This window comes from Nematostella vectensis, chromosome 1 (assembly GCF_932526225.1).
Source record: "Nematostella vectensis chromosome 1, jaNemVect1.1, whole genome shotgun sequence".
NCBI classification, from domain to species: Eukaryota; Metazoa; Cnidaria; class Anthozoa; order Actiniaria; family Edwardsiidae; genus Nematostella; species Nematostella vectensis.
This window is the reverse complement of record NC_064034.1, coordinates 8,578,829-8,599,640: the sequence shown is the minus strand read 5'-3', so window position 1 is coordinate 8,599,640 and position 20,812 is coordinate 8,578,829. Positions and strand designations below refer to the sequence as shown.

At 40.1% G+C, this 20,812-nt stretch overlaps 2 protein-coding genes across 2 annotated transcripts; both read left to right on the top strand.

Moving 5' to 3' along the window:
- Positions 1 to 36: 36 nt before the first annotated feature.
- LOC116612482 lies at positions 37 to 9,064 on the top strand. Its single transcript, XM_048731936.1, has 12 exons — positions 37 to 51; positions 190 to 367; positions 729 to 1,274; positions 1,536 to 2,090; positions 2,330 to 2,884; positions 3,177 to 3,722; positions 5,410 to 5,958; positions 6,114 to 6,656; positions 6,986 to 7,534; positions 7,776 to 7,886; positions 8,286 to 8,438; positions 8,904 to 9,064. The coding sequence occupies exons 1-12, from the start codon at positions 37 to 39 to the stop codon at positions 9,062 to 9,064; spliced, it is 4,461 nt and encodes a 1,486-aa protein (XP_048587893.1).
- A 34-nt stretch (positions 9,065 to 9,098) lies between these two features.
- LOC5520454 lies at positions 9,099 to 20,559 on the top strand. Its single transcript, XM_048724184.1, has 19 exons — positions 9,099 to 9,348; positions 9,448 to 9,996; positions 10,483 to 11,022; positions 11,748 to 12,299; positions 12,679 to 13,221; positions 13,302 to 13,856; positions 13,926 to 14,468; positions 14,674 to 15,225; positions 15,370 to 15,477; positions 15,550 to 15,759; positions 16,064 to 16,218; positions 16,629 to 16,758; positions 16,996 to 17,076; positions 17,258 to 17,336; positions 17,619 to 17,786; positions 18,040 to 18,188; positions 18,582 to 18,837; positions 19,028 to 19,586; positions 20,002 to 20,559. The coding sequence occupies exons 2-19, from the start codon at positions 9,471 to 9,473 to the stop codon at positions 20,044 to 20,046; spliced, it is 5,751 nt and encodes a 1,916-aa protein (XP_048580141.1). The 5' UTR covers positions 9,099 to 9,348; positions 9,448 to 9,470; the 3' UTR covers positions 20,047 to 20,559.
- Positions 20,560 to 20,812: the final 253 nt, after the last annotated feature.

The following is a 20,812-nucleotide window of genomic DNA, read 5'->3' as shown; positions in this document are numbered from 1 at the left end:
TAAAGGCGTACCTAAAGCGACCTATAACTACAGTCTATGTCTACGAGACTAGTAAGCTACTACAGTCCCATGGGAGTGATTTGGGAGTCAATTTGTCTAAGAAAATCGAAACTGTTTTTAATAACACATCTCCTTACATAGGCATGTTGACCAACATAATCGATATTTAACTAACATTTATGTATACAGGACTGGCAAAGTGCTGATCCCCCGTGGTTGTTAACTGGCGCAACTGTCAGTACCCATGACATCGTGCCGACGCAGAGTGCTCGCTATATCAAGATCGATCCTATTGAACCTGCACCCACATTGGCAAACAACGGCTCTGAGTTCGCTCTTCGAGTGGAGTTCTACGGATGTACACCAGGTCTGACTGTATATGATCTTATAATAACGCGCCTTTCGGAAAATATTTAAAGATTGACAGGTTAACGCTATGTTAAAGACGTTTGGTGTGCTATGGATAAAAAACTCACAACATAAAACTTCAGGTTACAGTAGCCTCCGCATTTCATACATCTGAACCATAACTGTGAACTCAGCTTCAGACTAATCAATTTCATGTAATAGCGGTTTTCCCCATTCATATCATCCTTGCCATAATTGCAAACTCTAAAAGATATATATTCGACAATTTAAAAATATACTAATACATTAATATTCTTTTGTAATGTATCCCATATGTTGGCTAAAGTAAGCTTTAATCAAAAATTGAATTTCTGCCACAGTTGTTCCCGCCATTGATATCATATTCGCCATCAGTGCGACATCAGCCTCAGCAGATCAAATCTTCACCACAATGAAAAACACATGCAAAGAAATCGTTACCTTATATGGAATACGTACAATACGACACGCGACCATCGTGTTCGGAAACAGCGTCGTGACAGTCTTCAACTTGACGAGAAACTTCACGACAAAAGCTGAAGTACACACGGCTATTGATGGTGCAGTCAGAGAGAATGGGACCCCTGATTTAGTAAAAGCCCTGCAGCAGTCAAAGACTGTATTTGAGAACTCTCCTCGTGAAGGAGCGAGGCGAATCCTAATCGTGATGATGGATAGGTCATCTAGTGCAAGCGAAGTAAAATGCAAGGCCGAGGCAGTGCTATTGAGACGTGCTGGGGCGATGGTTGTCGGTGTAGGAGTCGGACGAATGATGCCTGTTCCAGACTTGGGCTGGATCACTCTTAACAGCTATTACGTAATGTTGAGGCCGCCTACGGCTAACGTCAAGCACATGTGTATTGGAATCATGACAAGAGCTCTAAAAGGTATGTGTTACTGTTGAATATTATCTAGCTAGCAACTACATCATGCTATTTCCAGGGTTTAATTGTTGTATATTATCAAGAAGCTGATTGGGAAAAAAATATTTATAATCCTTTAATTTATCTTTAATACGTGCTGGAAGCGCAGAAACGAAAGACTTTCCGTAATCTTTACTCTCATATATATCCTTTTTTGCTTAGCCCAATTCATAATACCGATGGAAAAATAATGCTAATAAAAAATAATAATTCTATTTTCTTTAGAATTCGACGTGACTTTTGCTATCGGAGCCACTGTGTTTGAATCGTTTGAGGCGATGCGTATGTCTATAGGAGCCATTGTCGATAAATATGGAGTGGATACCGTACATTACAGCATCGTGGTGTATGGCCCGGGAGTCAACAACTCAGTCATCAGGTATTCATACACCGAGTTCTTACAGTACAATGCAACCACCTTCAAGAAATTGGTTGATAACACCTCCGAGTTGGGCGGATCTGGCGATCTGCCTGTTGACGACGCATTGCGCAAGTGTAAGATAACTTTTGACGACGCTAAAGTTCGGTCGGGCGCTGAAAAGGACGTTGTTATTATGATGGATAAAGACACTAACATCGATGCCATGACTATTCGAAACATTGCTGATTCGATGGTGACATCAGGACTGCGTATAATTCCTGTTGGGATTGGTCCAGGAGTGACGAGGAGACAACTACTGACGATCGCTACCAACTGGTATGACGTCATCTATGAGGCTGTTCCGAGAAACGCCACCCCAGAAAAACTCCAGGAAAGAACTATGGACAAAGTGTATCGATGTAAGTAACGAGAAAAGCAGAACCTACATCTTTTTTTACTATAAACAGTACGGGTCTCCTCAAAAACTCAGAAATAAGGCCCACGCACAATTAGCCTAATATAATATGATGAGCCGACCAAGGTATGAGCCAGTTTTTATCTCTAGCCAGTGAGAATAATTTCGTAGCATCGCAAATTTTAAACATTGAACATCATTTAATAATATGACATTTATGCTTGAGCTGTGCTTATTTTCTAGTGTACGTACAAGAAATCGACCTTTGCTTTATGCTCAACGCCGCATCAATTCAGGCGGATACGCTCTATACGTACATGTACAACACGATGCGCTCCATCATCCACCAGTATTCCTTCGGAAGGCTTCGCTACTCCTTTATCCTCTACGGGTACGTCCCTGCTACTTACTACAGCTTTGACACAATTTTTCCCAACAAAGAGATACTCCTTCGAGCAGTCTCGATGATAAAGAAGGCCACTGGTGGGTCAGGCATGGACCAAGCATTTGAGCATGCGCGGACGATCTACGCTAATGCAAGTCTGGCTCGCTCAGAGTCGTGGAAGATATTGGTGACCATGATGGACAAGAGATCAGGGTTGAGTGAGGCTAAGCTGAAGAGCTTATCGGCCCCTCTACAGGATCTGGGAGTGCTAATTATTCCTGTTGCTCTCGGGAGATATATCGACGCATTGGAGTGTTATTATATCTCCGCTTTTAGAGACAACGTCATGCTTCCAGTGATTAATCAGAGCTTCGTAGCCACTGGAGAGATGATTATGAATCGTGTGGTGCACTGTGAGTATTGTGCAGTTCTTTATCATACCCATAGTGGTCCCCAAGCCCAGAGAACATTTTGGCTCTCGGAAGATTTTAAAATACGGGATTTTATGGAACAAATGAGGTAATATATCTAGAAAGCTTCCCCCCCCCCTCCCCGTGAAAGGGTTGTGAATTTGTTTTAGTATTGACATTACAAGAGTATTCTTTCACATCACATTAACTGATTTTTACATCTGCTTAAGTAAGTTAAAAATAAACTACATGTTTAATAATGCGAGTCTGAATTGCGTTGGGTTGTTTTTATCAGTTCCACAGATTGACATCGTTTTCGTACTCAGTGCAAGCTCCATGAGATCCTCAACAACCTTTTCCCTCATGCAGAACTGCATCCTGAAGATCGGAAGCAAATTTGGTGTCTACACCTTCCATTATTCAGTCATTCTCTATGGCTCTAGTAGTGTCAAGACATTTGACTTCAATACCGCTTTCCCTTATCGCGAAGCGCTTATCGAAGAATCCAATAACCTTGTTAAAGAGAATGGTTCATCGGCCATCACGGAGGCTCTCTCCTTTGCCAGAACAGTTTTGAACGATGCAAGTGCTCGGCCGAACGTCAGACGGGGAGTTACCGTGATCTTCGACAAAGCCACGGGTAAGACGGTTCAGCAGCTCCAGTCTGCGGCAAGACCCTTGCACGATGAGGGTGTCATAGTGGTCGCGTCCGGCGTGGGCCCCGAAGTCACTAAAGAAGAGGCTCGTGCGATGACATCCAGAAGAAACGACGCGACTCATGTGAATGACACTTATCAGCCTGGACCTCTTGGGGACCACATTGTACGACGTATATTAAAAGGTACTTGTCGGTGAAAGGAGTATTTATCAGCTAGTATATGAGGCGTCTTATCACTATAATCATTAGAGTTAAGGTAATTCCCGTGAAATAGTTCTACAACCCAGAATTTTTTAAACTTGGCATAAACAATATTGAAGTTAATGGCTTTCAAAAAATGTAATAAAAAATGGGGGTACCGACCTTGTTTTTACAACAGAGGGGCGTAGATTTACCGCGTTTTTACTGATCGCGCAAGGAAAAATCCCAACTCTTAGTTTTCAAAAAGAGTACCTATAGTCTTTAGAAAATTAAGTTCTGTTTGTCGAGCTGCCAAAATCCGATCTCCTAAACAATAACCCGTAGTAGCTAATGCTCAAAACAAATCACATTTTAAGAGAACGCACTGAAAGACATTGTTTTCGCCACTATTCATACGTTAAAGAGCGCCATTTTGAAGTATTTTTACGGCTTTTAAGAGAAATAACAAAACCTCTACAACCCAACTTTTTTTCTTCTTTCAGTATATCATTTTTCCGTATATATTAAACTATTTGAGCAAATAAAAAATGGGGGTAACCGACTTCGTTTTTCTGTCAAAGCGATTTTAAGTAAAAAACGCGCGCCTTTTGCTTTGTTTTCTTGTACAACTGTGGCGCGCGCGCACTTAATACCGGAAAATTCAAACAAACAGCGCGCGCCACTATGCGCAGAAGGGGTGCGTAGTGCAATTCAAGGGAATTACCTTAAAGTGACAATCGCACCAGTTTTCTTCCGGTTGATGGCGTAACAATTTATGACTGACGGTAACTTTAACCGACAAAAGAATCTATTGGAATTAGTAGTATTTAACAGGCCGAAGAAACTTCCAATTGTTACACTGTTTTCACGAGTTTGAAATACTCTTCTTAAAAAGTTTTGATTTCAAGGAGCCCAGGTGCTCGGATATTATCAAATCGACAGGTGTGATTTCCGCTTACTCACTCAATCACACCACCATCTTACGCTCTCGCACAATACCGACTCACTCAAAGGATCCATTTCAATCTACTGAGGGGCCAACCATTATAAAAAAGAGGGGGGAAGGTTTCAGTCGTGCATGTTTTTTTTTTCTTGTATCGTGCATGATTTTTTTTAATCCTTGTATGCATTTTTTGTTTTGGTCTGTCTGGTTTGGGCTGCATGCATTTTTTCCAGGCTTTTCATCGTGTATAACTTTTATTTCGTTCCTTGCCCACCCCCCCCCCCCCCTTCACTTTTCTAATGGTCCGGTTGGAATACAAGCAAGTGCCTGAAATACTTGAAATAAAATATCGTTTTGCCTTTTTTTTTTCGAAATAAACCGATGTATTTTCAATGGCAAACCCATAAGAAAAGAAGTGGCTGATCGACATTATATAAGATAATAAAACATTACGTTATATGCTACATACTTTGGCTACATACAATAAAACACGAGAGTAGTTTGACGTTTTACAATGTGATGAGTTTATATTTATTCCATTTATATCGCATTTTATATCGATCACATTGTTGTAATGAGCAAGGAGAGCTTCAATTATTTCCCCTATTAGGCGGAACTGAAGAAATGCCTATGTTGCAATGGTTACGCGGCACCCCGATGTAATAAAAGTAATAAAAACGCAACGCAATCGTTTGGATCATTATAATAAGTCATACATACCTATATATGTTTTGTTTTTCTTATCAGATGGCACCGAGGAAATGGACATAGTGTTTGCTATGACACTCTCATCAACAAGTCCTCACACTATGCTCATGAAGACCATCATACAGATGCTTATCCGTCGGTACGGAATTTACAGAATCCACTATGGTGCCATCGTGTTTGGTCAAACAGCTTCAACCGCATTCGACTTCGACAGCGCCTACTCGGATGACAAGTCATTCCTTGACGCTGTGAATGGTCTCGCTAAAGTCGATGACAGCGCAGCAAACGTCACACTAGCCATGGAAGAAGCATATAAGATTTTCACAACCTCGACTACCCGAAAGGAGTCTAGAAAAGTCCTGGTGATAATGATTGACAGGTTGACCGTGGATGACCAGGAAAAACTAAAATTAGCCAGGAAGCGTCTCGGAGATTTGGGTGTCACTATCATTACTGTTGCGCTGGGAAGCACGGTTGACTCCAGTAAGATATATGACTATTGTCCGTACAGAGGAAATACTATCTACTCTAAAGATGGTGGTATTTCATGGGACTTGGCCGAGAAGATCATTGAAAAGATCACAAGAAGTAAGTCATTTTGTGACTGCAATCTATGTTGTCCTCAATTGCGTTGTGTTTTCTATTTTCTTTCCCTTGATAGCATTTTATGAATTGCAATGATATTGCTTAGAATTAAAAAAAAATATTATCAAATATTTGATTTTGTTACCATTTTATTCCAGTTCCTGAGCTTGATTTGACGTTCACGCTTTCTGCAGACAGCGCGACTCCGGAACAGATCTATGTTCTTATGAAGGAAATCATAAAATCGTTTACTACTAAATTTGGAACATCTAAATTTCGAGTCGGTGTCGTCAACGCCGGATCATCTCCGACCAGGGTATTTGACTTTTCAGACTCACTCCCTGACAAGGAATCCTTTAAAAATGAAATCGAAAAGATTTCCAGGATTCCAGGTTCTCCAGACATTCCAAAAGCATTAGAAGAAGTTTACAAAGTTTTCAATGAGTCTTCTTCAAGACCAACAGCAAAGAAGTACAATGTCATTATTGTAGATCGCCCATTGAATGTCGCCGAACCTGATATACGGACTGCGCTGAAGCCTTTTGATGAAAAGAATATCATAACAATTGCTGTTGGTATTCAAAAAGCAAATAAGACGGAACTTGTAGCGTACACCGAGTCGAAGCGCGCAGTCATTCAGGCAAACGCAACAGACAGCCCAATGGACACTATGGACGAAGTCATGAAGGTTATTCTGAATGGTGAGATGTGTTAATGTTGAAAAGTCGACTAGCATCTCTTTCCATGCAGTATTTAATATGGAATTGTTGTCATATGGGTGAATTGCTTGTTTGAGGTTGGTTATAACATTTATTATCGTCGCTGTGGCGGGCAGCGCTTATTCGAGATAATACGGTATGCCACTCTGCGGAGTTTTGTCATTGCATAAGGTTTCAGATGTATTGTATTATATTGATTATTATTGCTTTCGAGTTAAACACCGGCATCATTGGATTATACAGCTAAAGCTTTAGTCCTACTTATCGAAGAGTTTCAATATATTGATGGTATATTTGTTGCTGTTTTTCAGATGATCTCAAGCCATCCTATGTGACATTTGCTGTGTCTGCTGCTGGAATCAATGCCACCAAGACCTTGAATTTCATCAAAGACGTCATCAAGAAAACAATTAGCCGTCACGGCGGCACCGACAATATGAACATCAATGTCATCGTGTTCGGAGACAAAGCCTCAGAGGTAATAAGCTTTGACTCCGACTTAAGCGAAGAGGAACTGTTGAAAGCCGTAGATTCTATACCTCTACCAACTGGAGAACCCTCGATTAAAGCAGCCCTCGATGAAGTTCGCAAACGATTCAACGAATCCGGTGCGCCTGCTGATGCTAAAAAGCTGTGTGTTTTAATGTGGGACAATACTACGTCTGATTCTGAAGCGGACCTAAAGCTTGTATCAGACGGTCTTAGGGAGGACAATATAACACTGCTGTCTATGCCTCTCTCTCCTGAAGCGGCCCTTGACACTCCCAAGTTCACGGAGCCGTTGCTTACCAAGCCACCGTCTGATGTCCCGATGGCGGTTGAGATCATTCTGCATGATGGGGGGATATCATTACTTGCTAGTGAGTTACCATAAAATGTGTCATTAGGTAAATATATATTCATTCTTGAAATTCTATTCACTTGATTATTGGTGGGAAGGGAAGTAATGTCTGTACGTCTAGTGACCTTTAAGGGAATGTGAATGTAAACAAATGATAGTTTATGCCAGTCAATTTGCTGAATTTTATTTAAATGAATTTACCAATTTAATTTAATTTAATTAATTTGATTAGGAGTCACTTCTTCTTTTCATTTCATCAGGTCCTTGTGAACCGAACCCGTGTCAACATGGCGGTGTGTGCACCGAGTCTGGCTGCATGTGCCCATCAAGTTACTACGGGACGTACTGTGAGAACAGGAAAGGAGATGAAAGTGAGTTGATTAAAATTAAGTCCGTTGACAGTGGCATATAAGCGCAATAATAATAAACATCTTTGTAATTCATTAATTATTCAACGATTTATAAAACGAGTCCATAGGAAAAGCCAAACGTGGAAATTGGGAAGAAAATTATAGTAATGATGTAAAATGGCGTATTTTTCAGCATGTTTTTTTTTATGTTTGACAACCGTTAACCTTTCCTGCATGGCGTGCTTTGGCCTGAGCAATGCGATAAACGATACGAATTTACAATTTAGGTACATAACCTGTTTGAGGTTAAAGTTGCACTCATCAAGCCTTTTTTTTTAACAAGATAGTCGCTTTTGTCACTTGGCTTTTAAAAAAACGAACTGAGCAATGATAATGTAGTTGAATTGTTTTGTCTTATAGTTGGTTGTGGTTCCCTGTTGGATGGATATCTGTTGAGCATCTCCAACTCCGCCTTCTCGGCATCCTCTGGCACACCAACCAACCCTGTGTTATCGGGCTCTGCGTGGACTCCAACTGTCGCCGACAAAAATCAGTACTTGACCATAGATCTCGGTAAAAAAAATCACCAGCCCTATTACACGTATCATAACATTTTATCATTCAGCACAACAATTCAATGCTTATTCAACAACTCAATATTTTGTGCTGAAATATTGTCACTTCTGCTAATTAGGAAACAAGGTTCACCGGTTTCCCTAACTCCTGCGAAACCCCAAACTATTGATGAAAGCTGTGTTCTTTGGTACACACTGAGTCGTTAGATGGCTGCATTGTTATGACTTCAAATTGACCGCGTAAATTTAGACCTTCCAACGGAAGAATTACTTATGTTCATCTCAGGGGCGTAGGCAGGGGGGTGGCCAAGGGGGCCCGTCCCCCTTCTAGCAGCCAAAAATACAGTAAATGTATGAGACATTATCTAAAATACAGGAGACAATGCCTTGAAAGGGCCTTTTGAGCCCCCTCCTGTTAAAAATCCTGGCTACGCCGCTGTATATTAATAATTTAAATTTGTAGGTGTCGAAGTCAAACTCTCCGGCATAGCATTTGGCGGGAAACCCGGAATAAATGAAAGCCAGCCATTGGTCAGGGTCTCTTACAGTACAGATGGAAGTAATTACGCCTTCGTCAAAGACGATGGCAAATCATTTCCAAAGGTACGGTCTTACATTATCTAGATTTATTACATTGTAAGATTGAACTGTTACACCATTTATAATTTTGGTAATTTGGCTTGAATATAAAAGTGCTATAACTTTCTGCTTTTTAAATCCCACCTGGTATTTTTACTTAATACAGGACTTTAAATCTTCCGTTCCTCCGCCCGTCCCGGGGCACCACATCACTTACGCGGGACTACCACGAGATGTCGATGCACGATACGTCAGGTTCCACCCGAGTGAGCCTGTCACACCAGTTGATGCATTGTCCCTGAGGGTCGAGGTGTATGGATGTGTTAGTGGTATGTACCAACAAAAACTATGAACTTTCTTAATATAAATTGTTATTTCTTAATATAAATTTTGGACATTAATCTCGTCATGTTTGATTGTCATTTCAGGGCATTATACTCCTGATCTTCATATGATGTTTGCTATTTCTGCTACATCAACCATACCAGCATCCACGTTCAGTCTGATGTCCACAGCTGCTCAAAACATCATCAACCTATATGGCATCAGGACAATCAAATATTCTGCCTTCACATTTGGTAACATCACACAAAACGTAGTCAATTTTGAAGAAAACCTCACAAAAACCAAAATCATCGAAAGGTTGAAATCTTCGAGCCCTATCCCGGGCGGACCAAACTTACAAGAAGCTCTAGTTTACGCCAATAAACGGTTTGTTAACTACAGTCGGCCAAATGCGAGACGAGTGCTGGTAGTCTTCATGGACAAAGGTTCAGGGGTACCTGAAGCATCCTTGTCTTCTGATATTAACAACCTACGGGATAATGAGGTGCTTACAGTAGGGGTAGGAGTAGGCCGCGAGGACAGTATTCCTGATGTTGAATGGTTGGCGCTAAACCGCTTCTACGTCATGAGGAGAAGTCCAATTGAGGACCCAATGCATCTGGGAAGAGATATCATGACAAGAGTGCTCAAGGGTAAGTGTCAACTACTGTGATTTAGAGAGAATTGATATTTATCATTGTCCTTTACAAATACTGTTTTCATAAGTAATTTTAATTACATAAAAGTAAAGCTGCATTCCCACCAAAACCATGTTTAGTTTAAGAAGGTTTTGCTTTGCCTAATAACTTGCCAAGTATATCATTGTGCTGAATTCTTACTAGCTGAATTATCACATGTACAGCACAGTCTATTCAGTTTTGTTTTTGGTTCTGTCCACTCTTTTGAGATTGAGAATTTTAAACTATTTTAATTAAACCACCTTCAAATAAGTTTAAGTGCTTGGTGTGAATGCGGTATAAGATCAGAGTATAGTAGGTTACTCGTTTGAGCTAGTAGCCAGTTTCTTGTTAAACGAGGAAAAATTCTAGCGCCATTAAATTATTTGCGTTGTCGTAAAGATGGCACTAGATCATCAAACTGTGTGATGTTAAAATAACACTGGTGTTACTCTCTTTTAGTGTTTGACGTGACCTTCGTCATCAGTGCCAGTACTAACAAGAACTTCGATTTGATAAAAAGCACTCTACAATCTATTTTCGCCAAATATGGAATAAAGACCATCCACTACAGCATCTTGAGGTATGGAAGCACAACCGCTGACCAGCTTTATAGCTTCACATCGTCTTCTTCCTTCAACAAAAATGGCTTGAATACGAAAGTAAGTGAAATTGCATTTGGTGATGGATCTACCAGTGCTATCGAACAAGCTTTGGCTTTATCAAAAGCAAGTTTCACTGATTTGTTGGTAAGAATCAGCGCTGATCATATTGTAGTCGTTATCACGGATAAAGATTCTGGTGCAGATGTGACGAAGATCAAGACCGCAGCGGACTCTCTTGAGAATGAAGGGATTCGGATCATTCCCGTTGGTATTGGTAACAACGTCAAAGGAAAAGAAGCGTCTATTTTAACGTCAAACAACAAAGATGTTATCAAAATGGCTGATAGTACAAGCGAGACGAAACTTCAAGAGGAAATCATGAAAAATATCTATAGACGTGAGTGTTTTCTTATGTTTCTTGTTTTGGATTAATTTTCTAAGACGTCATCGCTTTTGAAAACATAAATAATGTGAGGCCCAAATGCACATACCCAGATTTTGGATTTTTAAGATAATTTTTCCTTGATTATCCTTGCGCTTTGTATGGGCTGAGGGACGAAAAACCCTACAATTTAATGAAACTACAAAAAGTCGCATCATTTTTAAAGAAAAAATTGCATTTGATATTTTGTTTTATATTACTCAATAAGTAATTAGGGGAATTTCCGTCTTATTTGATGTGAAATGAGCTTAATATCGGAAACGTCAAGTCATGTTTTTCCGTCATATGTCTTCTGTGCTAGATTTCCGGTTCCGTTGTGAATTAATAGTTGGTTCCTCGCTTTGCTCCGAGTTTCTTTCTCCTGGTTCTTCGGTTCTCCACAAAAACAAAGTTGTGTTTCATAGTCAAATAATGGTCGTATACGACGGCTCTTCTTGACGCCTTCTACGTCATCGACTCTGCTACGTTGTATCTTCCTTAATCCGGTATTTCAGCTGCAACGAGATTGATTAGCTTCCTAAAACAATATTTTAATTCTATAAATGTAACTATATTTTATTTAAATTTGGAAGATGCGATAAGTTTCGAGGTGATAATGTTGTGTCCTTTAATATTGCATTCTGTTGCCACAATATTTGAATGAAGGTCTTTTACTGAATGTTACGTGTTTTGATTTGCAGTGTACATGCCAGACATTGATCTGATTTTCATCATGAACGCAGCATCCGCTGATTCCGAAAACACTTACACTTACATGCAGAATATCGTCAAGTCTATCATTCAGCGTTATAACTATGGCCGAATTCACTACACCTTTATCATACACGGTGATACGCCTATCTTTAAGTACAGCTTTGGTGAGCAATTTCCCAGCAAGGACGCAGTTCTGAAGGCAGTTTCAAAGCTTCCGCGTACCACTAAGGGGTCATCACTGGATAAAGCTCTACTGTTGGCAAGAGACCTATTCATCAAGGAGGACGTGCGCAGGAATTCTTGGAAGATCATTGTACCTATCATGGATATCCGGACGGGATTATCAAGCGAAAAACTTCGTAACGTATCGTCTATGTTGCATGAAATCGGTGTACGCGTGGTACCAGTCGGAGTTGGAGAGCAAGCGAGCCCCCGGGAACTTGATGATATCACTGCCTATGAAGACCATGTCGTCTTGATCCCAAAAGACACAAGCTATGTCGAGACAGGAGAGGAGGCAATGAATCGAGTTTTACAAAGTAAGAAATAATTTATTTCTGTTATCTTCACTATTTTCATGAAAGGGTGTTTCAATTCCCGTCCATATTACGATCAACACCTCTTACAAAGAGACAAGTTCTGCAATCAAGTAGCAATTACATGTAGTGTTTAGGATCTCGATTGGGAGATCATCTCTAATATGATTTCTTACGTAATCCACGAATTGTCGAATGGCTATGTTGAATGATAGAACATGTGAAAACCCGGGATTCCGCAAACATTTGAAAATATTTCCATATATGTAACGCTGTATCCGTGTTGCCATGTCGCTGTCCCTTGTCATAATACTTGTTTTTTATTGTTCAATTTATCTCTCTGATGATTAAAGTTTAATGCCTTCCGGTTGTCTACTTATAGTTGCTGATGTGGATGTGGTGTATGCGCTCAGCACCTCCTCAAACAGCACCTTCAAGACGATGACTGATTCTATCAAAAAGGTCGGCGATAAGTTTGGGACTGATCGATTCCACTACAGTATTGTCGTTTACGGAAATAGCATTAAAAACGTCTGCAGCTTTGATACGATTATTCCATATGAAGAGGCACTTGAGGAAGAAGTAAACAAAGCTATCAAGCAATCAATATCTGGGAATTCGAACCTTGAAGAAGCACTTACTAATGCTAAAAAAATACTTAACACCCCCAACACAAGAAAAGGTTCTAGAAAAGCCGTGGTCATTATTACGGACAATACGTCTGGAAAGACTCCAACTGTTCTTAAAGACACAGCAAAGCCTCTACACGAGCAAGGTATCATTGTTGTTTCTTCTGGTATTGGAGATGTCCCAAAATACGACGAGCTCAGATCAATGACACTCAGGAAGGAAGACGTGGTTAAGGTTAAACCTGAAGATACAAGTGGATACCTTGGTGACAGAATCGTGGCCAGAATTCTTAAAGGTAATGAGGCCTTAAATTATCCACTATTTAAGGGTTTTTACTTCGTCGATACATTACACTCATATTCTGTCTCTTTTTAGATGGTATTCCTGAGATTGATTTGGTCTTCGCGATTAGTCCATCAATAGATAGGAAAAACTTATCAGCCATAATGAAAGACATTCTCAAGTCAATTATCCAGCGTTATGGAGACGATAAGATCACTTACAGCGTTATAACTTACGGGAGTGACTCCTCCAGTGAGATTGCTTTATCGGATCAGTTCCCGAATCTAGAATCTCTCATCAACGCAGTAGATTCCGTCGGAGCTAAACCGAGCTACGATGCACCAAATCTGGAGAAAGCGATGGATGAGGCAAAACTATTGTTCGAAGAGGCACCAATTCGGCCTAATGCGCGAAAGGTGTTTGTTCCAATTCTGGACAGAAATACAGAAAACCCCGAGCAGGTACTAAAGGCAGCGACTAAATCATTGCAGGATTTAGGTGCAACAATCGTCCCAGTAGGTATTGGTGATGATGTAAGCAAAGAGGAGCTGGACCGGGTCACGATCTTCAAAGATAACGTTATCAAGCCTGCGTCTGATGTGCCATTTTACGACACTGGCGAGGAAATAATTTCCAAAATCATTGGAGGTAATTATCGTATGACTTATTTATACATCAAAATATAATTCAATTCATTTGTTAATTTGCTTATTGCAGTTCCTGAAGTCTTTGTTACATTTGCTGTGACGCCTAACAAAAACAGCACTGACAAGGTCTATAAATTGATGAAGGACACTATCAGCTCCCTCACCAAGAAATACGGAAAGAAAATCCGACCAAGTGTCGTCACTTTTGACGAACCACCTAAAGTGCTCTTCGATTTTGAGGATACCCTTCCGACTGAGGAAGCTCTGAAAAGGAAACTGGACAGACTTCCCAAAAGGGAGGGTCTGCTTGACTTCACAAATACACTTAAAAAGGTAGAGGACATATTCAACAGTACGGAATTGAAACCCACATCCAAGAAGGCTTTGGTGGTTCTTACAGACCAGAAGTTTGCTAAAAGTGGTCCATCTATACTGGAATCGATGAGGCCTTTAGACGAGAAGGCCATTCGACCAATCGTTGTTCGATTGGGTGATGATATTAACGAGGAAGAACTGCTTGGGATAACACGAACAAAGCGCAAAATCATCAAACCTTCAGATACTGACGGAGGAATGCAACTTGGAGATGAGATCATAAAAGCTATTTTAAATGGTATGTTGATTGAATGTCACGATTCATGACGAACGGCTAAAATATGTGTGAAACATGTATGCTGTTAAATCGTAAATAAATCGTTTAATGAGTTAGTCCATTCATTATTTTCCCTGTTTCTGCCCTTTGCCCCTGAGCCAACATAATTTTATGTTGTTGTATGTGTGTGTGTTCTAAGCGTATTTTACGTCTTCAAATATTCCAGATGGTCTACCGGAGCTTGACATCACCTTCGCAATCAGTGCAACGACACAAAATGCAACAAAGACAATAGAACAAGCCAAGCTAATCATCCAATCTGTCGAGAAGTACTATGGCACCGACAAAGTACACTACAGTGTCGTCATATTTGGCGATAACGCAACAACACCAATTCAATTTAACGACGGCCCTCTCAATGAAGGAGAACTTCTAAAGGCATTGGAAAATCTGAAAAACTCTTCAGGACAGCCTAACTTCAAAAGGGCAATCGATGAAGTGAAAAACAACCTTAATACTAGTAGCGGTGTTCGTCCTGATGCAGTCAAAGTGGTTGTTCCCATCTTCGACGCACCTTTGTTTCCTGAAGAGCCTCTTCTAGACACAGCTCAGAAGCTTAAAGAAGAGAGTCTCATTGTAGTACCAGTCCCAGTTCAACCTCTGGCAGATAATTCTCAAGCAGAGCTTCTAACGCCGGATAAGGACAATGTTAGACCCACAGTATTCGGAGACGACCCGATGCTTATTGGCGAAGGGATCATTGACATAGCCTTAAAAGGTATTTAAGATGGCAGTTATTTCTTCAGCTTCAGTATCAAGTTGGATTTCTCAACAAGATTCTTGGGACTTGTTATTATAGATGTTCAGTTGGCACATAGCATTTTGTTCTTTTCTTTCCCATTAAATATTTATTTGTTTTCAGAATCCTGCTCGAAAAGCCCTTGTCTGAACGGAGGGACCTGCGTTAAGAACGGCGCCACCTATTCATGCTTATGCTTCATGGGATATAGCGGAAAGAACTGCGAAATTGGTAATGCATCTCTAATTTTTTTTTAATTTATACATATTTTTAAGTAATTGTAAACTGGTAATGTATTTCTAGGGTGCGGTCACATGGAGCTTGGCGTGATGGTATACAGGAATGATGGTAACAAGCATCGTCGAGTCTCCGACGAAGACATAACAGCCTCGTCATCCCTAGATAAATACCCGCCGCATAGAGGTCGCTTGTATATGGATCCCATTGGGTCATATGGCAGTGGTTGGTGTGCTTCCCCTATTGACGCTACTCCTTACCTTCAAATACACTTCGGTATGTCGCTACTTGTAGAATGTCTCATATCATCGGAGATACTTGAGAATTTTATAAATGAATTTAACGTCACAGTTTGTTTGTTTTTCCAGTTTGCATGTTTCCCTTTTATCTTTTTGTGATAGGTAAATGATGACCTAGGGTAGCGTGTGAAATATTCAGTGACTCTCTATCGACGAAATTCATAAAATATTTCTTGAATATTTGTTTCATCTGAATTTATGAATAAAATTATAAATCAAGAGGATTTTTTTTACTATTGAGACTATATTATGACACATACATTTCCCTTCCATTTTTCAAGGTCTCCCGATGATGATAACAACGATTACTACAAGGGGTATCCTTGACGGTCCAAATGGTACTGCTTTTGTAAAGTCGTATTACATCAGCTACACGAATGACACAGAAGCAAGGTGGTACAACTATACCGAGCCAGGTCAAGCACAACCATATGTGGTAAATAATTATATTAGGAACTTTAAATTGAAAGGGAAGACTCCAGTAAATATTTGTCTTTTTCCGAGCGGGTTTTGGTGATTGCTTTATGAAGTCGGTGTGGGAGGAGCGCAAACGACACTAGACGGTGACTCAATTTAACACACTTTGTCTTCTCTCAAAGGGAGGGCGGAGTCGCAATCCCCAAAGCTCCTCTCCTTTATCCGATATTATAAGGAATCTCCCTCACATTATTTTATAGCGATAATAATAGAAGATCAATAACTAAAAATATTTGCTTTTTATCGCTTTCTCTCTGGGTTGTAAATTTACAAATTGATATATTTATATAGTGACGAATTGGAGGTAACCATTGATTTTCTTGTTGTTTAAACGTCCCTCAGACTTATTCAAACAATTTCATCTTCCAGTTTAAGAGTGCTTTCACTGCAGTCCCTAATAATGTGTCTTCCATGGTACTTGCCAAGTTCCTCCGGATATATCCTCTTAAAGGGGAAACGAGCTTCTGTATGCAGGCTGCTGTCCATGGTTGCGATCCACGTAAGTATCGACCTTTTAATTTTGTGAAACAGCTAAAAAAGATGTTTCGCAAGACTAAGTAGATAAGAAAAAAAACCTGAAGTATTTTTTTTCTTAATTGTTCACTAAACCATTTTTATTTTTATTTGATAAGAGTTGCATTTTTATCATAAGAACAAAAATACTAAAGTACCAAACTTATATGTGATGTTAGAAAAGTTGTTAAGTCACAAATGATTCTTGGCTCTTTTTTTTTAGTTGCTAAAGTACCTGCGGTAGACCAGAGACCAGAGAAATGGGATGTAGACGTAACCAAGGACGGCGAGTCATATGTTTGGAGTAAGTTTACCGGAAGAGCTGGTCGACCACTATTCACAAAAAACAAGATTTAGACTCTACGAAAAAAAATGATAATATTTCAATAATTATGATTTAACAGCTACATCTCGGCCAAAGTATATTTATCTCAAAAATAGTAAAATAAAAATAATAGCGAATTAATAAAATGTTTTGGTTGCAGTCATTCCACTAGCCCTGATTCCAATTCTGATGTTTACCACGGCAATACCGATGCTCCTGCGTTTCGGACCCGGGGGAAGGTATGAGCACTTTAACTCTTAACTTTATTAGGGTATGGCAGAAGATGTGTATGGTGCTAAGGTGTATGCTTTTTCTCCCTTCACTACTTGCTTTTATTTCTGGAAATGCTATTATAAATTACATACATAACATTGTAGTTCAGGAAGCTTTGAAAATATTAAAATGGCGACAGGTTAGATAAAATTCCAGTTGTAACAACACAAGTAAGAAATAAACGAACTGAAAGAACTGAACTGGAATATCCTTGTGGACTTCAAACATATTTATCTAATTTCTATCAGCTGGAGCTCTTCAAGTACCTCGAGTTTCCTGAAGAACTTAAAATTCCCACCGACATATAATCAGAAATCTGAAATCCAAACGGTACTTCTGGAGTTTGGCGACGAGGATGGAGCCGGAGAAGGAGGAGGGGGAGGAGGAGAAAGTCTTGCTATGACGGTCACAGGGCTGTGAGTAGTAATTTTTATATTACCAGATGGCTGGGGCGATGGAAAATCTTCGTTAATCTTTTGCTCCCAGGTTTTTAGGTTACGATTGATCGATACATTTGGTTACTGGCTTCGACCCTGCCGTGACGTTATAACTATAAATGCATCATTAACGCGTTAAAGTGTTTGTTAAGGCTTTACTTGATGGCCTTCTGCTAAATAGCTGCTCTTTCTTACTAAGGAATCACTAATTACTGTCTACTTGCCCTTTCAGGGAGGCGGGTGGCTATAGCGCTGGTGGCGGTGGTGGTGGTGCAGGTGGTGCTGCGTATGCTGAGATGACGACCACTACCTACACCGAGTCCTACGCGGCATACTCCACAGTTAGTGGCACAGGAGCCTCGGGATCAGGAGCTGCAGCAGGTAAGGTTATATTGCACCTGGAGAATGCCAATGTACCCTGCCTCTTTTGACACTATTTAACAAAGTTAATTTCTATAAGTTAATATATCTATTCGATCTGCCTAAAAATATAGTGGAGCCTAGATATAATGGTACTCAATAATTAGAACATTTATAACTAAAACGGTTTTTATTTCCGCAACAGTGAAATTTAAATGAAAAATCATCCCGAGTTTACGATTTTTGTATCAATATGACGACCCAATTCCCAGCAGTTTCAGTCGGTAGTCGGTAATCCGTCGTATAAAAAATGCTCAGCCCCCCCCCCCCCCCCCCCCCCAACACACACGCACACCCCCTCCAGATAGCATCTTATCTCTTTCATATGTTAAACTTAAACTTGTTTCAACACAGCGGCCGGATCTGCGTCCGCAGGCGGCGCTGGCGGAGCAGGAGGGGCTAGCGCCTACATGATGTCCGCTTCAGGAGGGGGGGCTGCTGGTAGTTCTGGAAGTATTGGGGCAGGAGCGGCAGGAGGCGCTGGAGCTGTGGCTGCAGTAGCGGTATCAGGGGGAGGCGGTGGAGGTGGTTACGCAAAGTTTGAGAGCAACTCCCATTCTATAAGCCAGCAACAACAATTTGAAGCGGAGATGGGCGAGATTGATATTATGTAAGTGATGCTTTTGTCTCGAATTATTGATGTCATTATTATTGTAGTGCATTCATTATTTGATAATGATCGTTATGATCTGGGTCCAGAATATACACGATGTTGTATGCACGAGTGCAAGGAAATCTGCTTTAATTTAACTGCTTTAAAATTTGATTTCTACCGATGATGAAATTGGACCATTTCTTAGGTTTGACATGGAGGGGTACAGCTCTGTATCGATGAACGGAGGATCAGGAGCAGCCGCTGCCACCAGCAACACCTACGAAAGCATCTCCACCCTTCAACAATTAGGAATGTCTGCAAGTGGCTCGTCTGGTGTCGGCAATGCTGGGGTGGCCGCTGCATCAGCAGATTCCAGTGCCGTGGCATCTGGCAACACCCACCAAAATATGAACTCTTTCGGACAATCTAGAATGGCAACAAGTAGTGGAAATGGATCGTACGGTGTAGGCAATGCTTGGATGCCCGCAAGTTCAGGAGAGTCAAGCGCATTGATACAAGAGGAGGGAACAGCTGAAGCCTCTACGGAGAATTTATCTGCTGGGTCAGGCATGAACAGAGCCCAAGGAATGGCTTCGAGTTATTTGGCTGACGCAGGAAAACCAGGAATGGATACAGTGAATGCCGCTGGGGAAGACCACCAGTATGATTATGTGTACAGTCCTGATGACCAGGGAATGACGAGCCTTCCCCCAGAATCTGATGCGGAACATTTCGCGGATAATCTTTTCAACAAACACAATAAAGTGAGTAGGCTACATAGACTTACTGGTAAGGCTTGATTACAGTAGAAAAACCCTCCACTATACCTCATTAATTAGAAAATCCCTCCACCTCCATTATAGAGAAAACGCTATCTAGTTAAGAAAAAAAAAATTTTCGTTGCAATTATTACGAAGAACACGTATATCCTGATAACTTGTTTGGGTTATCCGATACGAAATAGTTGGTAGAGGGAAACGTTCTGGAAGAAAAATATATTATATATCATATATATTACAAAAAAATAGCTATAGTAAGGTTCGATTTTGATCGATTCTACTCAAAATATTTTGAATCATTTCCTATGCTGCTTATTAGAAAATGTATGTTGCTTATAGGGTAGATATCAGTTGCCTTATTGCTCAGGGATGAATTTGTAACTTTTGTTTTGTGTTTCAGATTTTTTCATTTGACCGGCAGTACCTCCCATCAAGTAAAGCCTGATCGCTGCTAATAAAAATGAACATGTAAGACATAGATTTAAAGGATAGTGTATAATATACCACCAGTGACAGACAGTGCCTTCAAAGTAGAATTAAAATTGACAACTACAGCTGTCTTTTAAGCATCACTCCGGCCAAGGTCATGGAACCGTTCATGTCGAAAATAACTTCCAAATTTAGAAATACAAAGAACAACTGCACCGAGCACATGTATTAAATCGTCAAGAAATAGAAAAGGAAAAATTCCTGAAGTACTAACTACATTATATATGTACGTTTATTTAATTTCCCTCATTGCTTAACGACCTTTGATAATTATTAGCTTGTGTTTAGAAAGTATAGAATTAGATCACAGGTAAAACACTAAGACTGGTTACATTTTGACTTTGAAGTAGTTAAAAACTTTGTCTGATGACTCCTTTACTGTAGAGGGGAGGGACGATTTTCGTTTAGCTAAGATGTAGCTAACTACTAGCATGTATGATATTTTGACCAATAAAAAGAAGTAGACATCTTCAATGTTTTATTGAAAAATCTAACACACATAAATAGACATGCAAATGATGAAAAGCATTTGACAGTAATTTTGTATTTTATTGCGAATTACTATACAATTCTTTTTGCTAATTTGTGTGTTATAAGTCTCGAAAAGTTCAGGATAAGTTGATTACTTCATTTTGTGGTAATGTGATTTTGAAGAATCTGCAGACAAAAGTAATAACTCCTTCACTTTCTCATAAACCAAACACTCAGCCACCATAGCCACA

What these genes read in the sequence shown, in the direction of transcription:
- LOC116612482 (XM_048731936.1), top strand. An exon ending in GTTCTACGGATGTACACCAG is followed by an intron (nt 368 to 728) that starts GTCTGACTGTAT and finishes TTTCTGCCACAG; the next exon opens with TTGTTCCCGCCATTGATATC. An exon ending in TATGGACAAAGTGTATCGAT is followed by an intron (nt 2,091 to 2,329) that starts GTAAGTAACGAG and finishes CTTATTTTCTAG; the next exon opens with TGTACGTACAAGAAATCGAC.
- LOC5520454 (XM_048724184.1), top strand. Translation starts at nt 9,471, where the DNA reads ATGATGTTTGCTATTTCTGCTACATCAACCATACCAGCATCCACGTTC. An exon ending in CGGAAAGAACTGCGAAATTG is followed by an intron (nt 15,478 to 15,549) that starts GTAATGCATCTC and finishes ATGTATTTCTAG; the next exon opens with GGTGCGGTCACATGGAGCTT. An exon ending in GGGATCAGGAGCTGCAGCAG is followed by an intron (nt 18,189 to 18,581) that starts GTAAGGTTATAT and finishes GTTTCAACACAG; the next exon opens with CGGCCGGATCTGCGTCCGCA.